At 45.1% G+C, this 20,097-nt stretch overlaps 1 protein-coding gene across 2 annotated transcripts in view; it reads left to right on the top strand.

Annotated features, from left to right (window-relative positions):
* Positions 1 to 20,097, top strand: part of SLC5A2 (solute carrier family 5 member 2) — a 66,122-nt gene that overhangs the window by 11,205 nt on the left and 34,820 nt on the right. For both annotated transcript variants that reach the window (XM_069735265.1, XM_069735264.1), the window contains exon 2: positions 18,058 to 18,129. In XM_069735265.1, coding sequence (XP_069591366.1) covers positions 18,058 to 18,129 — 72 coding nt within the window. The remainder of the gene's footprint in view (positions 1 to 18,057; positions 18,130 to 20,097) is intronic.

Genomic DNA, 20,097 nt, shown 5'->3' with positions numbered 1-20,097 from the left:
GCTTCCATCTCTGCAGGATTCACATGTAAGAGTCCAGACAGACAACACAACAGTAGTGGCGTACCTCAACCATCAAGGGGGTACAAGGTCAAGATCCCTAATGAACACCGCCACAGACATACTCGAAATAGCCGAAGCCCACTTTCGCTCTCTATCAGCGGTACACATTCGGGGAGAGCTCAACACAGAAGCAGATTACCTCAGCCGTCATTCTCTACGTCAGGGAGAATGGGTTCTAGATCGACGGGTGTTCAGACAGATAGTGGATCTGTGGGGATTGCCCGTAATAGATCTATTTGCAACGAGAGAGAACAGGCAGACCAGGAAGTTCGCTTCTCTTCGGGTGGCGGACAAGCCCTGTATAAAAGACTCCCTTCAAATTCACTGGAATTTTCCTCTAGCTTACGCGTTCCCTCCAATGTGTCTGATCCCAATAGTCCTCAGGAAGATCAGGGAGGACAGGGCGAGAGTGATCCTGATTGCCCCCTTTTGGCCCAGGAGGGCATGGTTCTCGTTACTCAGGGCAATGTCTGTGTCCGACCCATGGGTACTGCCGACCAGCCCGGAGCTTCTTTCTCAGGGTCCATTCAGTTACCCCAATGTGGAATCCCTGCATCTGACGGCGTGGAATTTGAGAGGGAGTTATTGAGGAGAAGAGGGTTTTCAGAGGCTCTCATATCTACCCTTTTAAATAGCCGGAAAGAAGTCACAACTAAAATCTATGCTAAAACTTGGAATAAGTTCCTTGCCTTCTACCAAAATCCCTTTTCTGGCAAGGTCCCAATTCCGGCCATTCTAGAGTTTTTACAGAAAGGCCGTGAATTGGGCTTGGCGGTAAATACCCTTAGAGTCCAAATATCAGCTTTGGGAGCGTTGTATAACAGTGATGTGGCGGGAAATAGATGGGTTTCCCGATTTATCAGGGCCACTGAACGTAGTAACCCAGTATATATTCCTAGATTACCACCATGGGATCTAAATTTGGTTTTAGACGCCTTAACAGAACCCCCCTTTGAGCCATTAGATTCTGTCTCCATAAAAAATTTAACCTTAAAAACTGCCTTCCTAGTAGCCCTGACCTCTGCTAGGAGAGTGAGTGACTTACAAGCTTTGTCGATAGACCCCCCTTATTTAATGGTCTTTCAGGACAGGGTAGTGTTAAAACCTGATCCAGCATACCTACCAAAAGTAGCTTCCAAATTTCATAGAAGTCAGGAAATAAATTTACCATCTTTCTGTGACAATCCGAATTCAGCTGACGAGCAGAAATATCACATGTTAGATGTCAGAAGAACTCTATTAGAGTACCTACACAAGACAGAACCATGGAGGCAGAGTAGGGTTCTGTTTGTTTCCTTCCAGAATCCAAGGAAAGGGGCGAGTGTAACTAAAGCGTCTATCGCCAGATGGATAAGAGATGCCATATATCTTGCTTATACTGCTAAAGGCCAGACACCACCAGATGGCATCAGGGCCCACTCCACTCGAGCCATGGCCTCATCCTGGGCGGAAAGAGCGGACGTCTCCATAGACGTAATATGTAAGGCGGCAACTTGGTCATCTCCTTCCACCTTTTATAGACACTATCGTCTTGATTTATCTTCAGAGGCCAATTTAGTTTTTGGCCATACAGTACTTAGTGCTGTAGTCCCTCCCAGGTGATTGATCTTTGAAAATCTCTCGTAGGGGTGCTGTCGTGGCGATAGGAAAACCGGTTTTTACGTACCGGTAATAGGATTTTACGGAGCCACGACAGCACCCGCACATTCCCCCCCCGTAGTTATTCACTGGTTCTGCACCCTTTGGGGAAAGTGTGCTTGTTAAAAATCACTCTTTAGAAGGTGATGGTATTTAGTAATGTTTAAGTATATATGTTATGTACTAACTCAATGGCGGTGTCCCTTATACTCTGAAACACAAACTGGAGTGGTGAGGGGGACCACCCCTTTAAATCCTGTAGGTTCCTGTCCGGAAGGTGGGCGGATCCCCTCTCTCGTAGGGGTGCTGTCGTGGCTCCGTAAAATCCTATTACCGGTACGTAAAAACCGGTTTTCCACTCGGGCACTGTATTGCGGGTGTACTCTCTAGGACATTAGCAGGTCTTTTCCACTCGGGCACTGTATTGCGGGCGTACTCTCTAGGACATTAGCGGGTCTTTTCCACTCGGGCACTGTATTGCGGGTGTACTCTCTAGTACATTAGCGGGTCTTTTCCACTCGGGCACTGTATTGCGGGCGTACTCTCTAGTACATTAGCGGGTCTTTTCCACTCGGGCACTGTATTGCGGGCGTACTCTCTAGTACATTAGCGGGTCTTTTCCACTCGGGCACTGTATTGCGGGCGTACTCTCTAGTACATTAGCGGGTCTTTTCCACTCGGGCACTGTATTGTGGGCGTACTCTCTAGGACATTAGCAGGTCTCTTCCTTGTCTTGTAGTCCTGGATAGACATGTACTTGCGCCTGGACATTAACCCATTAATAGGATACTTTTTATGCATCTGGGGTTTGCGCTTTGCTCTATGTGGATTTTGTTCTTTGTACCTAGGCTGCTTTATTCCTTTGTATAATTACTACCATCATATTCCTATCGGGTTTACTTTTTAACCCTCCATGGTATAGTGCAGATCCGTTTTCTCCAGTCTGGTGGTTTAAACCCCCTCCCCCTTCCATTTTCCTCCCCCATGTTAATGCTTTCTGTACTATTTTTAACATATTGTTTCAATAAATTTATTACCTTTGAAACATTTTTTCTCCTTCTTCACTTCCTCCTCTTTTGTGGTGTCCCACAATTGAATATGTAACTTAATTTCTGGGATTAGTAATGTGACTTCAGCATAGAAGGTGTTTAACACCAACAATGTATTCACTTGGATAATGAGCAGAGTCCAGCCTTGAATGTTGGGTCGGTGGCCGGGATCCCACCTCATTTATTTCATGTGATTCTGAGGTCTAATCGCTTGGGATTTAGTGGGTGACAGCGGGGAATAGAACACAGCCAATCACACACTGTGACCCTATGTGCATCTGTGAGGCATGATATTGTCATTTTTATTCACACTTTCGCCTTTCCCCCTTTCTCTATTAGTATTTATTGGTGGTGTCCATCCTGTGAATTCTGAGTTCGGACTCCTTATTGTATGTTGTTGGTGTCAGCACATCTATCACTGCCATGAAATGAAGGATTGTGTCCAACCATATGTAGTAAAGTATCGCAGCATTTCATGTTTACTGAAACACTATAATTGGATGCTATAAATTAGGCCATAAAGTCTAAATCAGAAAAACCAAGCCAGAAAAAATGGCAGGACCATACAGTGGGTACAGAAAGAATTCAGACCCCTTTACATTTTTCACTCTTTGTTTCATTGCAGTCATTTGGTAAATTCAAAAAAAGTTCCCTTTTTTCTCATTAATGTGCTCTCTGCACCCCATCCTGACTGAAAAATACAGAAATGTAGAAATTTTTGCACATTTAAAAAAAAAAAAAAGAAAAACTGAAATATCCCATGATAAGTTTTCAGCCCCTTTGCTCAGACTCTCATATGTAAGTCCCATGCCGTCCATTTCCTTGTGATCCTCCCTGAGATGGTTCTCCTCCTTCATTGGAGTCCAGCTGTGTGTAATTACACTGATAGGACTTGATTTGGAGCGGCGCAGACCTGTCTATATAAGACCTCACAGCTCACAGTGCATGTCAGAGCAAATGAGGATCATGAGGCCAAAAAAAACTGGCCAAGGAGCTCAGAGACAGAATTGTGGCAAGGCTCAGATCTGGCCAAGGCTACAACAGAATTTCTGCAGGACTCAAGGTTCCTAAGAGCACAGTGGCCTCCATAATCCTTAAATGGAAGAAGTTTGGGACCACCAGAAGTCTTCCTAGACCTGGCCGTCCAGCCAAACTGAGCAATCGTGGGAGAAGAGCCTTGGTGAGCGGTAAAGAAGATCCCCAAGATCACTGTGGCTGAGCTCAAGAGATGCAGTAGGGAGATGGGAGAAAGTTCCACACAGTCGCCTATCACTGCAGCCCTCCACCAGTCAGGCCTTTATGGCAGAGTGGCCCGACGGAAGCCTCTCAGTGCAAGACATATGAAAGCCGCATAGAGTTTGCTAAAAACACATGAAAGACTCACAGACTATGAGAAATAAGATTCTCTGATCTGATGAGACGAAGATAGACCTTTTTGGTGATAATTCTAAGAGGTATGTGAGGAGAAAGCCAGGCACTGCTCATTACCTGCCCAATACAATCCCAACAGTGAAGCATGGTGGAGGCAGCATTATGCTGCGGGGGTATTTTTCAGCTGCAGGGACAGGACGACTGGTTGTAATTGAAGGAAACATGAATGCAGCCACGTACAAGTTCAGTTTTTGAGTAGGTAAGCTATAGGCTGGACCACGGTGAGTCATTGGACGTGGTATATCTCGATTTTTCCAAAGCGTGTGATACCGTGCCGCACAAGAGGTTGGTACACAAAATGAGAATGCTTGGTCTGGGGGAAAATGTGTGTAAATGGGTTAGTAACTGGCTTAGTGATAGAAAGCAGAGGGTGGTTATAAATGGTATAGTCTCTAATTGGGTCGCTGTGACCAGTGGGGACCGCAGGGGTCAGTATTGGGACCTGTTCTCTTCAACATATTCATTAATGATCTGGTAGAAGGTTTACACAGTAAAATATCGATATTTGCAGATGATACAAAACTATGTAAAGCAGTTAATACAAGAGAAGATAGTATTCTGCTACAGATGGATCTGGATAAGTTGGAAACTTGGGCTGAAAGGTGGCAGATGAGGTTTAACAATGATAAATGTAAGGTTATACACATGGGAAGAAGGAATCAATATCACCATTACACACTGAACGGGAAACCACTGGGTAAATCTGACAGGGAGAAGGACTTGGGGATCCTAGTTAATGATAAACTTACCTGGAGCAGCCAGTGCCAGGCAGCAGCTGCCAAGGCAAACAGGATCATGGGGTGCATTAAGAGAGGTCTGGATACACATGATGAGAGCATTATACTGCCTCTGTACAAATCCCTGGTTAGACCGCACATGGAGTACTGTGTACAGTTTTGGGCACCGGTGCTCAGGAAGGATATAATGGAACTAGAGAGAGTACAAAGGAGGGCAACAAAATTAATAAAGGGGATGGGAGAACTACAATACCCAGATAGATTAGCGAAATTAGGATTATTTAGTCTAGAAAAAAGACGACTGAGGGGCGATCTAATAACCATGCATAAGTATATAAGGGGACAATACAAATATCTCGCTGAGGATCTGTTTATACCAAGGAAGGTGACGGGCACAAGGGGGCATTCTTTGCGTCTGGAGGATAGAAGGTTTTTCCACCAACAAAGAAGAGGATTCTTTACTGTTAGGGCGGTGAGAATCTGGAATTGCTTGCCTGAGGAGGTGGTGATGGCGACCTCAGTCGAGGGGTTCAAGAGAGGCCTGGATGTCTTCCTGGAGCAGAACAATATTGTATCATACAATTATTAGGTTCTGTAGAAGGACGTAGATCTGGGGATTTATTAAGATGGAATATAGGCTGAACTGGATGGACAAATGTCTTTTTTTTGCCTTACTAACTATGTTACTATGTTACAGAAAGATCCTGGATGAAAACCTCTTCCAGAGTGCCCTGGACCTCAGACTTGGCCGAAGGTTCACCTTCCAACAAGACAATGACCCAAGGCACACAACTAAAATAACAAAGAAGTGGCTTCAGAACAAATGTGACCATTCTTGACCGGCCCAGCCAGAGCCCCTGACCTAAACCCAATGGAGCATCTCTGGAGAGACCTGAGAATGGCGTCCACCAACGTTCACCATCCAGCCTGATGGAACTGGAGAGGATCTGCAAGAAAGAATGGTAGTGGATCCCCAAATCCAGGGGTGAAAAGTTTGTTGCATCATTCCCAAGAAGATTCATGGCTGTAATAGCTCAAAAGGGGGCTTCTACTCAATACTTAGCAAAGGGTCTGAATACTTATGACTGTGTGATATTTCAGTTTTTCTTCAAGCTGTCATTGAAGTTAGAGGGGGCAATACACAGTGTTAACCCCTTTCTGACATTTGACGTTCTATCCCGTTGAGGTGACCTGGGCTCGTATGACCATCGACGGGATAGTACGTCATATGCGATCAGCCGCGTTCACGGGGGGAACGCGACCGATCGCGGCCAGGTGTCCCCGCTCCCGGCACTTTAACCCCCAGAACACTGCAATCAAATATGATCGCAGCGTTCCGATGGCATAGGGAAGCATCGCACAGGGAGGGGGCTCCCTGTGTGCTTCCTTGAGACCCTCAGAACAACGCAATGTGATTGCGTTGTTCCGAGCATCTCCTGTCTCCTCCCTGCAGGCCCCCAGATCCAAGATGGCCGCGGGGTCCTTCCAGGTCATGCAGGGAGGCGGCTTGTCTGTGCGCTCCTGAGAGCAGGCGCCGGCAAGCCTCCTGCACTGCCTGTCAGATCGCTGATCTGACACAGTGCTTTGCAAAGTTTCAGATCAGTGATCTGACCCTATATAGTGATGTTCCACCCTTGGACAATGTAAAAAAAAAAAATTATACTGTGTAAAAATATTTTTTACAAAATTCCTAAAAAAAAAGAAATATTGTTCCAATAAATACATTTCTTTATGTAAATAAAAAAAAAAAAAGTACACATATTTAGTATCGCCGCGTCCGTAATGACCCGACCTATAAAGCTGTGCCATTAGTTAACCCCTTCAGTGAACACCGTAAAAAAATAAATAGAAAACGAGGCAAAAAACAATGCTTTGCCGCCGAACAAAAAGTTGAATAACATGCGATCAAAAGGACGGATATAAATAACCATGGTACCGCTGAAAACGTCATCTTGTCCTGCAAAAAAACGAGCCGCCATACAGCATCATCAGCAAAAAAATAAAAAAGTTATAGCCCTCAGAATAAAGCGATGCAAAAACACCAAGGTTACTTACTGGTAGCCGGTTTTTCCGGAACCCATGACGGCACACCTGAGAGAGGGGATCCGCCCAGTCAGGACAGGAAACCCTACTGAAAATAAAAGGGCGGTACCTCTCGGTCGCTTCAGTTGGTTTTCAGAGCATGAGAGGCCCCCCTGGTTAGTACACATGGCAATCCAACACCACATCATATTAACTAAAAGCACCCAAAACAATAGTGCACACCGAAAGGGTGATAAAGGGGGGGAAAATACGGGTGCCGTCATGGGTTCCGGAAAAACCGGCTACTAGTAAGTAACCTTGGTGTTTTCCCTTCCCCCATGACGGCACACCTGAGAGACTTTTGTAGAATGAAACCTTAGGGAGGGACCACCGCTTGGAGTACCCTTCTACCAAAGGTTAGGTCAGCAGAGGAAGAAAGATCTAGCCGGTAGTGCTTGAAAAAAGTTGAGGGTGAGGACCAGGTAGCAGCCTTGCAAATTTGATCAATTGATACCTCAGCCTTCTCTGCCCAGGAGGTAGCCACGGCTCTGGTCGAGTGAGCCTTGATGCCTTCAGGAACCGGAGTGCCACCCGCAGAGTAGGATAAACTAATGGCCTCCCTAATCCATCTAGCAATAGTACTTTTAGCTACCCCACACCCTCTTTTGCTACCCTGAAAGGCTATGAATAGGGTTTGGTCTTTCCTCCACTGACTAGTCATAGATATGTATTGTAACATAGATCTCACATCTAGCATGTGGAACTTTTGTTCCCCTGGATTTTTGGGATTACTACAGAAAGATGGTAAGGTAATTTCTTGACTCCTATGGAACTTTTGAACCAACTTGGGGAGATAAGCCGGGTCTGGTCTTAGAACGATCCTGTCATCAAAAACCTGAGTATAAGGAGGGGATATTGACAGGGCTTGCAAATCACTTACCCTACGTGCCGATGTTAAGGCTACTAGAAGAACTGTTTTAAGGGTAAGTAACTTAGGTGATAACTCCTGTAAGGGCTCAAAAGGGTGTTTAGTTAGAGCTTCTAAGACCAAATTTAGATCCCAAGGAGGGATTTTTGGGATAACGACCGGCCGAGATCTACTGCAAGATTTTATAAATCGTGAAACCCATCTATTTGAGGCAAGATTACAGTTATATAGGGCCCCCAAGGCTGAAACCTGAACTTTAAGGGTGCTGGTTGCTAACCCAAGATGTAATCCTGCTTGCAGAAATTCTAGGATAGGACCCACTGGAGCCACCTCCCCCAATGGTTCACCCAGGAAGTCAAGACATTTTTTCCATGTCCTACCATAGATTCTAGAAGTTATGGGTTTTCTGCTTTTCAACAGGGTGGAGATTAAACCTGGTGAGAATTCTTGGCGACTTAGTAACGCCCTCTCAAATTCCAGGCTGCCAGATGGAAGCCCTTCACCTGAGAGTGGGTTACTGGGCCCTGGGTTAGTAGGTCCGGAATTTCTGGCAAAATCCATGGATCTGTTACCGACATCTGCCTTAGAAGGGAGAACCATGGTCTCCTTGGCCAAAATGGAGCTATGAGGATAATTTTTGCCTGATCCTCTCTGATCTTCCGGATCACAGCTGGGATCATCACTATCGGGGGGAATGCGTAAGCCAGAGAAAACTTCCAAGGTATTAGTAGGGCATCTACTGCGAAGGGATGTTCTCTTGGATTCAGGGAGCAGAATTTTCTGACTTTCTTGTTGTGTGAGTTGGCAAACAAGTCTATTTCTGGTGCGCCCCAGGCTTGGACTATTTGTTGAAATATCTGGGGGTTTAAAGAACATTCCCCCTGTCTTAAGCCTCTGCGACTCAGGAAGTCTGCTTGAGTGTTTTCTATGCCCCTGATGTGTAGTGCCGTCAGAGATAACAGGTGTTCTGCTAATTGGAAGAGTAGTTTTGACGCATTCATGAGGCCTTTGGACCTCGTCCCCCCCTGATGATTGACATACGCCACCACTGCTCGATTGTCTGTCAGGATTCGAGTATGGCGACCCTGGAGTAAAGGAAGAAAATGTCTTAGGGCTTTCTCCACTGCCCATAGCTCTTTTTCGTTTGACCCATAGTTCTTTTCTCGTATGGACCAGGTACCTTGTACAGAGTGAGACCTCAGATGAGCTCCCCAACCTGTACCGCTTGCGTCGGTCGTGATGATGTCTTTGACCGGATTTTTCCACCGGACCCCATTGTCAGGTGGTGTTCTACAGTCCACCAAACTAGGGAATCCCTTACGCCCAGGGAGAGACATAGATTTCCTTCTAAATGCCCTCTTAATAGTCTTTGAGCTGAGAGAACTTCCCACTGTAGTTGTCTTAGGTGGAATTGTGCCCATTCTACTGCCGGTATACACGATGTTAACGAGCCCAGAAGGGACATCGCCTTTCTGAGAGTCATTGCTGGTTGACGTATTGCTGTACTGGCCAGGTTTATTATCCTGTCCACTTTGTTTTGTGGAAGGAGGCAGAGCTGACGCTCGGAGTCCAGTATTAACCCCAGGAAGGACTGTATTTTTACCGGCAGTAGTCTGGATTTGAGGATGTTTATTATCCAACCCAGCTCCATTAGAGTTGATGTTACCACTGAAACTTGATGAGTGCAGTGGGACTCTGACCTCCCTATTACCAGGAAATCGTACAGATATGGGACAATTACTATATCCCGGGACCGGAGGTATGATATTACTTCCACCATCACTTTGGTGAAAACTCTGGGGGCTGTAGACAGGCCGAATGGAAGAGCTGTATATTGATAATGCTTTACCTGATTCTGAATATAGAGAGCTACTCTCAAGTATTTCCGATATTCCTGATGTATTGGTATATGGTAGTAAGCATCCTTTAAGTCTATTACTGCCATGAAGCAGTGTTGGAAGAGAAGTTTTATGGTCGTGTTTATAGACTCCATCTTGAAAGTGTAGTTCTCTATAGATTGGTTGAGCTTCCTTAGATTTATAATAGTTCTCCAAGAACCATCCGGTTTTTGGATCAAGAAGAGGGGGGAGTAAAACCCGACTCCCTCTTCCTGAACCGGGACTTCCTGAAGAACCTTTTTGTGGATAAGTCCCAAGATCTCGGTTTCTAGGGCAGATTGTTCCTGCTGGGATTTCCGTCGGGGAGTTATTATAAAGTTTCGTCTGGGTGGACAGACGAATTTTATTTTTAGGCCGTCTTTGATGATGTTCATGACCCAGATACTGGGGGAGATATTTACCCAAGCCGGAAAGAAGAGGGAGAGTCTTCCTCCCACTTCTGGCGTAATGTCATTGGGGGGATTTTTTTGCCGATGTGGAGGGCCCTTTAAAGATATAGCCCGATCCTCTCTTATCTCTAAAGTCCCAATTTTTTCTCTCCCCTGAGGGGCGACCTCTATTATATCTTCTCCTCCGAAAGAAAGTTTTTTTAGGATCTTTAGGGATGTTGGGAAAAACCTTCTTTTTATCTCCTGCATGTTCCAGGATGTCTTCAAGTTTTTTCCCGAAGAGAAGTTGGCCGTCACATGGAATAGAACACAGCTTGTGTTTAGATGGCAAATCCCCCGGGCAACCTTTGAGCCAAAGGGCTCTTCTTGCCGCGTTGGACAAGCCTGCTGCTCTTGCCGTTAGTCTTGCGGAATCCGCAGAAGAGTCTGCCAAAAAAGCTGCTGCTCCTTGCACTAAAGATATATTTTCAAGGATGTCAGTTCTGGGTACTTTGCTTCTTAGCTGATCCTCTATTTGTTGTAGCCAGACTATTAGAGCACGGGCCGTACATGTTCCAGCAATTGCCGGCTTTAGGCCCCCCGCTGAGGCTTCCCAGATGTGTCTCAAAAAACCATCTGCTTTTTTATCAAGCGGGTCCTTGAGAACACCAGAGTCTTCTAACGGAAGGGCCTTGGATCCGGCGCCCGCCCCCGACATCACGCGGGCACGCCCATTCCCAGCGTGCCTTGCGCGTGACGTCAGACGAGCGACCCGGAAGCGGCCACCGCACCTGGACGCCGGCAGAGAGGGGAGGGCGGCATGGCAGCCATGGAAGGGAACCCGGCCCTCTGACCATGCTGCTCAACGCCCGCTCGGACGCAGAGACCCGGGGGACCTGCGGACGGCGCTTCCAGACCCCTCGAACCCGACGCACAGGCGCTGCCTGATTCTTCCACGCCGGGACGGGACCTGGGTAAGTGAACCGCCGTGTTCAGTAAGAGGGTCCCTGTCAGGACAGGAAACCCAACTGAAGCGACCGAGAGGTACCGCCCTTTTATTTTCAGTAGGGTTTCCTGTCCTGACTGGGCGGATCCCTTCTCTCAGGTGTGCCGTCATGGGGGAAGGGAAAATAATTATTTTTTGTATAAAATAGTTTTTATTGTATAAAAGCGACAAAACATAAAAAATATATGAGGTATCGCTGTAATCGTACTGACCCGAAGAATAAAACTGCTTTATCAATTTTACCAAATGCGGAATGATATAAATGCCCCCCCAAAAGAAATTCATGAATTGCTGTTTTTTGTTCATTCTGCCTAACAAAAATCATCGGAATAAAAAGCGATCAAAAAATGTCATGTGCCTGAAAATTGTACCAATAAAAATGTCAACTCGTCCTGCAAAAAATAAGACCTCACATGACTCTGTGGACCAAAATATGGAAAAATTATAGCTCTCAAAATGTGGTAACGCAAAAACTATTTTTTGCAATAAAAAGCGTCTTTTTAGTATGTGACGGCTGCCAATCATAAAAATCCACCATAAATAGTAAATCAAACCTTTATCACCCCCTTAGTTAGGGAAAAATAATAAAATAAAAAAATGTATTTATCTCCATTTTCCCCTTGGGGTTAGGGTTTGGATTACATTTACGGTTGGGTTAGGGGTGTGTCAGGATTAGGGTTGGGGTTAGGGATGTGTTGGAGTTAGGGGTGTTTTGGGGTTAGGGGTGTGGTTAGGGTTGGGATTAGGGTTAGGGGTGTGTTTGAATTGGGGTTTCAGTTATAATTGGGGGGGTTTCCACTGTTTAGGCACATCAGGGGCTCTGCAAACACAACATGACATCCGATCTCAATTTCATCCAATTCTGCATTGAAAATAGTAAAACGGTGCTCCTTCCCTTCCGAGCTCTGATCTGCGCCCAAACAGTGGTTTACCCCCACATATGGGGTATCAGCGTACTCAGGACAAATAGGACAACTTTTGGGGTCCAATTTCTCCTGTTACCCTTGGGAAAATAAAAATTTGGGGGCTAAAAAATCATTTTTGTGGGAAAAAATGTTTTTTTTATTTTCACGGCTCTGCGTTATAAACTTTAGTGAAACACTTGGAGGTTCAAAGTTCTCACAACACATCTAGATAAGTTTCTTGGGGGTCTAGTTTCCAATATGGGGTCACCTGTGGGGGGTTTCTACTGTTTAGGTACATCAGGGGCTCTGCAAATGCAACATGACGCCCACAGACCATTCCATCAAAGTCTGTATTCCAAAACGCCACTTCATCCCTTCTGAGCCCCAACGTGCACCCAAAGTTTTTTCTCACACATATGGGGTATCAGCATGCTCCACACATATTTGACAACAACTTTTGAGGTTTAATTTCTCCTGTTACCCTTGGGAAAATACAAAACTGGGGGCTAAAAAAATTAATTTTTGTGGGAAAATTTTTTTTTTCATTTTCACGGCTCTGCGTTATAAACTTTAGTGAAACACTTGGGGGTTCAAAGTTCTCACAACATTTCTAGATAAGTTCCTTTGGGGGTCTAGTTTGCAATATGGGGTCACTTGGGGGTTTCTACTGTTTAGGTACATCAGGGGCTCTGCAAACGCAACGTGACGCCCGCAGACCATTTCATCAAAGTCTGCTTTCCAAAACAGCGCTCCTTCCCTTCCAAGCTCTGCCATGCGCCCAAACGGTGGTTCCCCCCACATACGGGGTTTCAGCGTACTCAGGACAAATAGCACATCTTTTGGGGTCCAAATTCTCCAGATACCCTTGGGGAAAAAAACAAAATTTGGGGCTAAAAGATCATTTTTGTGGGGAAAAAAATATTTTTTTAATTTCACGGCTCTAGAATATAAACTTTAGTGAAACAATTTGGGGTTCAAAGTACACAACAGATCTAGATAAGTTCCTTAGGTCAGGGGTCTCAAACTGCATTCCTCGAGGGCTGCAAACAGGTCATGTTTTCAGGATTTCCTTGTACTGCACAGGTGATAATTTAATCACCTACACACATAATGATTGCAGCACCTTGTGCAAAGCTAAGGAAATCTTAAAAACACGCATGGATTGCGGCCCTCGAGGAATGCAGTTTGACACCCCTGCCTTAGGTAGTCTAGTTTCCAAAATGGTGTCACTTGTGGGGGGTTTCCACTGTTTAGGCACATCAGGGGCTTTCCAAACGCGACAAGGCGTCTGATTTCAATCCCAGCCAATTCTGCATTGAAAAAGTCAAATGGCGCTCCTTCCCTTCCGAGCCCTGCCATGCGCCCAATTGGTGGTTTACCCCCACATATGGGGTATTGGCATACTCAGGACAAATAGTACAACAACGTTTGGGGTCCAATTTCTCCTATTACCCTTGTTAAAATAAAACAAATTGGATCTGAAGTAATTTTTTTGTTAAAAAAAGTTAAATGTTCTTTTAAAAAAAAAAAAAAAATTCGAAAAATTCCTGTGAAGCACTTGACGGGTTAATAAACGTGGTTTTGAGCACCTTGAGGAGTGCAGTTTTTAGAATGGTGTCACTTTTGGGTATTTCCTATCATATACACCATGGGGGTTCTTTAAGGGAATGAGTGACATACATTTACATTTTTTTTAAACAACAGTTAATACCACATACAAGGAACAAATACCACCACACCATTACCAGACCACATATTGCCACCACATAGTGACTGAATACTACAATACTGAACGTTAATTAAAAAAAAAAAAAACACAATATTAAGTGCCATTGTATACAGAAACTCTGGACTTACTGTCGGTGTACAGGTAATACAGTGATCACTGGTGACATTACACATAGGAGCTCTGTATAAAGTGTCAGTGTACAGGTAATACAATGATCACCACTGCCAGTGACATTATAAACCTGAGCTCTGTATATAGTATACAGTGTATAGTGTCAGTGTACAGGTAATATACTGACTCACCAGTGACATCTCTAGCTTAAGTCCTTAATCTTTGTGTAATAAACTTAGTGCTAAGTGCAGTGGAGATCAGTATCATGGGTCAGAAAAGAGGCCGAGAGACAATAGGTTAAGAGTTCAAGAATATTTATAATGATATGCAGGTAACCAGCTATGACACAGCAGGTTAGTAGCAGACAGAGCTGGATAGGCAGTAAGCACGTGTACTTACTCTTTGCTTTTCTTTTTCATCCAGCACAGACCACACTTTCAGCCAGGACTCATCTCTGCATAAAATAACAGTTACCTAGAGCACCACTTCCAGAGCACATTCCCCACTTTTTCCCTTTCTTCTAGACTACACATCTGAATACAGATCAGTATATAATTGGTTATTATGCAACCTCATCGATTGTAAGCTTGCAAGCAGGGCCCTCATTCCTTTTGGTATCTGTTGATCTATGTGTTAATTGTTATGCTTAATGTCCAACGACAAGTCTAAAATGTAAAGTGTTGCAGGATATGTTGGTGTTATAGAAATAAAATTATTAATACTAATAATAATAATAATATTAACTCACCATTCCAAATATAAATTATAATCCACCACTGTACACCCACTAACTAGAAATAGCCACTTTCCCCATTTAATACATAAATTAATTAGCACCTGTACTCTTTCCCCAATTCATTACCAGTCACTTTATCCTCAACGCCCCCACTATGTACCTCCCGCTCTAACCCTTACCCCGATTCATTATATGTACATGCCGTTTCACCCCAATTCATTGCCATGTCTTTCTCTTTCACCCTCTATTCATTATCAACTGTTCTACCCCACATTCAATACATCATTTACTCCCTCACCCTCAAAATTCATTATTTGTTCTCCCCTGTCTAGATCATTTGCTCTCCCCACCCCCTCTTCAATTGATCATTTGCTGTCCCCACCTTAAATAAAATTGCTGTCCCCATCCCTCACCCTGAATTCATCATTTGCAGTCCCCCCACTTTAATTTGAAGTCCCAGTACTCCATCTATTGCAGTCCCCTATCACCCCCTCACTTCATCTGTAGTGCCCCTTCATAATTTGCAGCCCCCTATCCCCCTTCCATTTCATCATGAGCAGTCCCACCTCAGACACACTTCATCATGTGCAGTCCCCTTCCCCCACTTCATCATGTGCAGTCCCCTTCCCCCACTTCATCATGTGCAGTCCCCGTTACCCACTTTATCATGTGCAGTCCCCCTTACCCACCCACTTCATCATGTGAAGTCCCCCTTACACCCACTTCATCATGTGCAGCCACCCTTACCCCCCACTTCATGTGAAGTACCCCTTAACCCCACTTTATTTTGTTCAGCCCCACTCCCCCCCACTTCATCATGTGCAGTCTCCCTTACTCCCCCCACTTCATCATGTGCAGTCCCCCTTACCCCACACATCATGTGCAGCCCCACTCCCCCTTCATCATGTGTAATCCTCCTTACCCCACCCCCATCAACATGTGCGTCCCCACTCTCCCCACTTCATCATGTGCAGTCTCCTTTAACCCCAAAACTCCATCATGTGCAGCCCCACTCCCCACTCCATCATGTACAGCCCCACACTCTTCACTCCATCATGTGCAGTCTCCTTTAAGCCCCAAACTCCATCATGTGCAGCCTTACTCCCCCTTCATCATGTGCAGCCCCACTCCCCCTTCATCATGTGTAGCCCCACTTACCCCCTCACTCCATCATGTGCAGTCTCCTTACACCCCTCACTTCATCACTTGCAGTTACCCACCATTGAATTTATTTTATAAAGAAAACCAAAAAGTTTTTCATACTTACCTCACCAGTCGCTCCCCTGCAGCGCCTCTCTGCTTCTAGCGTCCAGGACATGTCGACGTGTGCACGATGACGTCATCACACATGCCCGACATCTGACCCAAAAGTATAGAGAACATTGAGGGAGAGGGAGCAGGAGCTGTGCATCCATCAAGTTGTGACAGCTGTGCACAGCTCCTGGCCCCGGCGCAGACGTGTGTGCCGACTGTGATGCGGCTGTGTCTGCTGCTGGCCACGTCACAGTACAGCGGACACGGCGGCGCACAATTTGCTGTGCGGCTGTAGCCATCATCAGGCGGCCGGCCCTGAACAGCTGCTGGGGGAGCGGCCTGGGGGGCATTTGCCTCTTTGCCACCTGGCCCAGCCAGCCCCTGGTGCACACGTATGTCCGCACCCTGGAACTATATCAGACAGACGTGCCGCTCATACAGCAGACATAGAGAATGATAACCAACCCAGCTGCATATCAAATGCTAGGACATGGGGCACCTGTGGTAGCCCACCCTAAAACAGCTACACCAGCTTTAAGAAACATAGAAAAATAGGAGAAAATGGAGTACCAGGCAATAATTTTACGAAGAAAAAAGTGTAAATCTTTATTAAGTGTCAAAAGATCAGATAAATCAAAGTATATAAAGTAACACATACTCCAAGAAGATACAAACAGGGAAAGAGGTCACCACCTCAGCAGTTCCAAATATCAGGCAGTAATACATAGCCATAGTGCATAGAAGACCAAGGAAAAGAGTGCCCCTATCAAGTAAAGTGGACGCAAATCACACAAGGTAACACATAAAAATGGAAGGGAAGAAGCCAGCACTGCTTATGGTCAGAACGCAATAACTGAAGTGCAATTGCACATAAATTCTAACTGTATTTCAAATATGAGACATTTAGCAAACAATTGATCAATTCTTTGAGCTACCCCGCCACTTCACGGCAATCTCATAATGGGGCAGTCCTAATCTTCGTATTTTATTTACGTTGTGCCATTATGGCTTCCTGAATGTATAAAATGTGGTCCTTTTTTTTTTTTTTTATACATTCAGGAGGCCATAATGGCACAACGTAAATAAAATACGAAGATTAGGACTGCCCCATTATGAGATTGCCGTGAAGTGGCGGGGTAGCTCAAAGAATTGATCAATTGTTTGCTAAATGTCTCATATTTGAAATACAGTTAGAATTTATGTGCAATTGCACTTCAGTTATTGCGTTCTGACCATAAGCAGTGCTGGCTTCTTCCCTTTTTTTTTGCAACACACAAAAATACAGGGGACGAGCTTACTAAGGCCTGTGAGTTGGAGAGGTGGTGACCCCAAGGAAAGATGTCAGCCCCGACGTGCGTTTTGCTGGCACAAACGCCGCTTTCTCAAGGGGAAGCGAAACGCGTGTCGGGGCTGACATCCTTCCTTGGGGGTCACCACCTCTTCAACTCACAGGCCTTGGTAAGCTTTCTCCCTTGTATTTGTATGTGTTACCTTGTGTGATTTGCATCTTCTATGCACTATGGCTATGTATTAATGCCTGATATTTTGCATTGCTGAGGTGGTGACCTCTTTCTCTGTTTGTATCTTCTCGGATTATGTGTTACTTTATATACTGTGATTTATCTGATCTTTTGATGCTTTAATAAAGATTTACACTGTTTTTTTAGTAAAATTATCACCTGGTACTCCTTGTTCTCCTATTTTGCTAGACATAGAGAATGAGTAGTGTGCAGAGTGTGCGATATCGGGCACCAAACAAGTTCAAATTGTGCAACATTGTCCACTTAGGCTACTTTCACACATCAGGTTTCGCCGTTAGGCTCAATCTGGCTAATTTTCAAAAAAAACGTATCCGGCGAATGTTGTCGCCAGATCAATTTTTTTTTCCCCATAGACTTGTATTAGTGCCGCATGACCTTGCGTTTCATCTGGTTTTCATCGGCCGTTTATGGTTTCTGGAAAAAACATCCATAGCAATGTTTTTTGTCTCCGGCGAAAAAGCCGGAAGCGCTGGATCCTCCTGATAGGTTTGTATGTCATGCCATTTTTTGGCTTGGTTTTTATGATTTATTTAGATGTATTGTCTGCTTCCTGTGGCCGCTGTATAACGCACGGTCTCATTGGTGTGCATTTAATATTTAATGTAACATTTCCTACCTGATTGCTCCATGTTTTATCCCTGCAGTCCATGCGTCGGGCAAATCGAGGAACTGTGGGCGGCTACTTTCTGGCGGGGAGAAGCATGTCCTGGTTTCCTGTAAGTTATATCTATACTACTCATAAGAAACCCTGAAAAATAAGTGAGTGCGGGACCCCCCGTGGCTGCAGTGCGGAAGTCTGTGCCCACCCGCCTAGATCCTGGCATCTGCGCGGCCTCTCACGTAATGGTGCGCCTGCCGTACTAATGGACTCTTCCTGGCTCATCCTGAGCCTTTTTGTAAGGAGCTTCTTAACATGAGAGCAGGTTTTGCCTGCATAAAAAATATAAGTGCCGTTATACTGATTACACCGATACCTGTGGTCAGGATTGTGCTCAGTGACTACAGTGTCAGGTCGGTGCGGTTATACTGATTACACTGATACCTGTGATCAGGATTGTGCTCAGTGACTACAGTGTCAGGATGGCGCCGTTATACTGATTACACTGATACCTGTGATCAGGATTGTGTTCAGTGACTACAGTGTCAGGATGGCGCCGTTATACTGATTACACTGATACCTGTGATCAGGATTGTGTTCAGTGACTACAGACAGTGTCAGGTCGGTGCTGTTATACTGATTACACTGATACCTGTGATCAGGATTGTGCTCAGTGACTACAGTGTCAGGATGGCGCCGTTATACTGATTACACTGATACCAGTGATCAGGATTGTGCTCAGTGACTACAGGCAGTGTCAGGTTGGTCCCGTTATACTGGTTACACTGATACCTGTGATCAGGATTGTGCTCAGTGACTACAGACAGTGTCAGGTCGGTGCTGTTATACTGATTACACTGATACCTGTGATCAGGATTGTGCTCAGTGACTACAGACAGTGTCAGGTTGGTCCCGTTATACTGGTTACACTGATACCTGTGGTCAGGATTGTGCTCAGTGACTACAGTGTCAGGTCGGTGCGGTTATACTGATTACACTGATACCTGTGATCAGGATTGTGCTCAGTGACTACAGTGTCAGGATGGCGCCGTTATACTGATTACACTGATACCAGTGATCAGGATTGTGCTCAGTGACTACAGGCAGTGTCAGGTTGGTCCCGTTATACTGGTTACACTGATACCTGTGATCAGGATTGTGCTCAGTGACTACAGACAGTGTCAGGTTGGTCCCGTTATACTGATTACACTGATACCTGTGATCAGGATTGTGCTCAGTAACCACAAAATAGAAAATGGGTGTAGTTAAGGGTGTGGCCTAAACTTTTGCTATGGCTTGCTACATTCTTTCCCTGTTTCATTCTTCAAAAGTTGGGAGGTATTCATAACGTCTCCTACGATTCTCTAGTATTGTGTATACCATTCATGGAAGGGGATATAGAGGCTCCAAATACCTCACGCAATGTAAGGGACTGTAGCTATTCCTCATCATGTAGGGGGTGTAATCCCTCCATATGCCTCAATATTTGATGCAGTATTTTGGAAAATCAATGCCTCCTTACTCATCCATAATCTTCAAAATATCTAATTTTTTATGACAGATTGATCTGGAAAAGGATCATCTATATGTAATTAATCATACTGTGGTCCTTTAATGTCCTATAATAGTAGCATAGAGCTCATAGGGGATCGTCACTTCATGGAACTGTGGACTACTGTGACTATGTGGCGAACTATATTCCAATCTCACAATGGATAACTGCAGTTATTAGAGGGAGGCAGAAGTTGGACAATACCAGAAGATCTCCAGACCTCCCAATGAGCAGGGATTCTAGTGGAACGTATCCCATTAAACATTATATCAGTTTACTCCTATATGTATAATGGATCTGCAGCGCCCCAGAGTCCTGGTCGTTGCAGTAATGTCGCTCTGCCACAAAGGGGAGTGCTGTTATGTCTGATTGCACTAAAGGAGTTCACCTGACCAGGTATCATAGTCACACATTACACTTCACACTCCGGCCCACCAGGGGGAGCAAATGGCACTATGTATTAGGCAACTCCTCACACTGGTAAAACTGGGGGTTGGACAGGAAGTTAGAACAGAATGCAGCCTGGGAGAGCTC

The sequence above is a fragment of the Ranitomeya imitator genome, chromosome 7 (assembly GCF_032444005.1).
Source record: "Ranitomeya imitator isolate aRanImi1 chromosome 7, aRanImi1.pri, whole genome shotgun sequence".
Taxonomy (NCBI): domain Eukaryota; kingdom Metazoa; phylum Chordata; class Amphibia; order Anura; family Dendrobatidae; genus Ranitomeya; species Ranitomeya imitator.
This window is presented reverse-complemented; position numbering and strand designations above follow the sequence as displayed.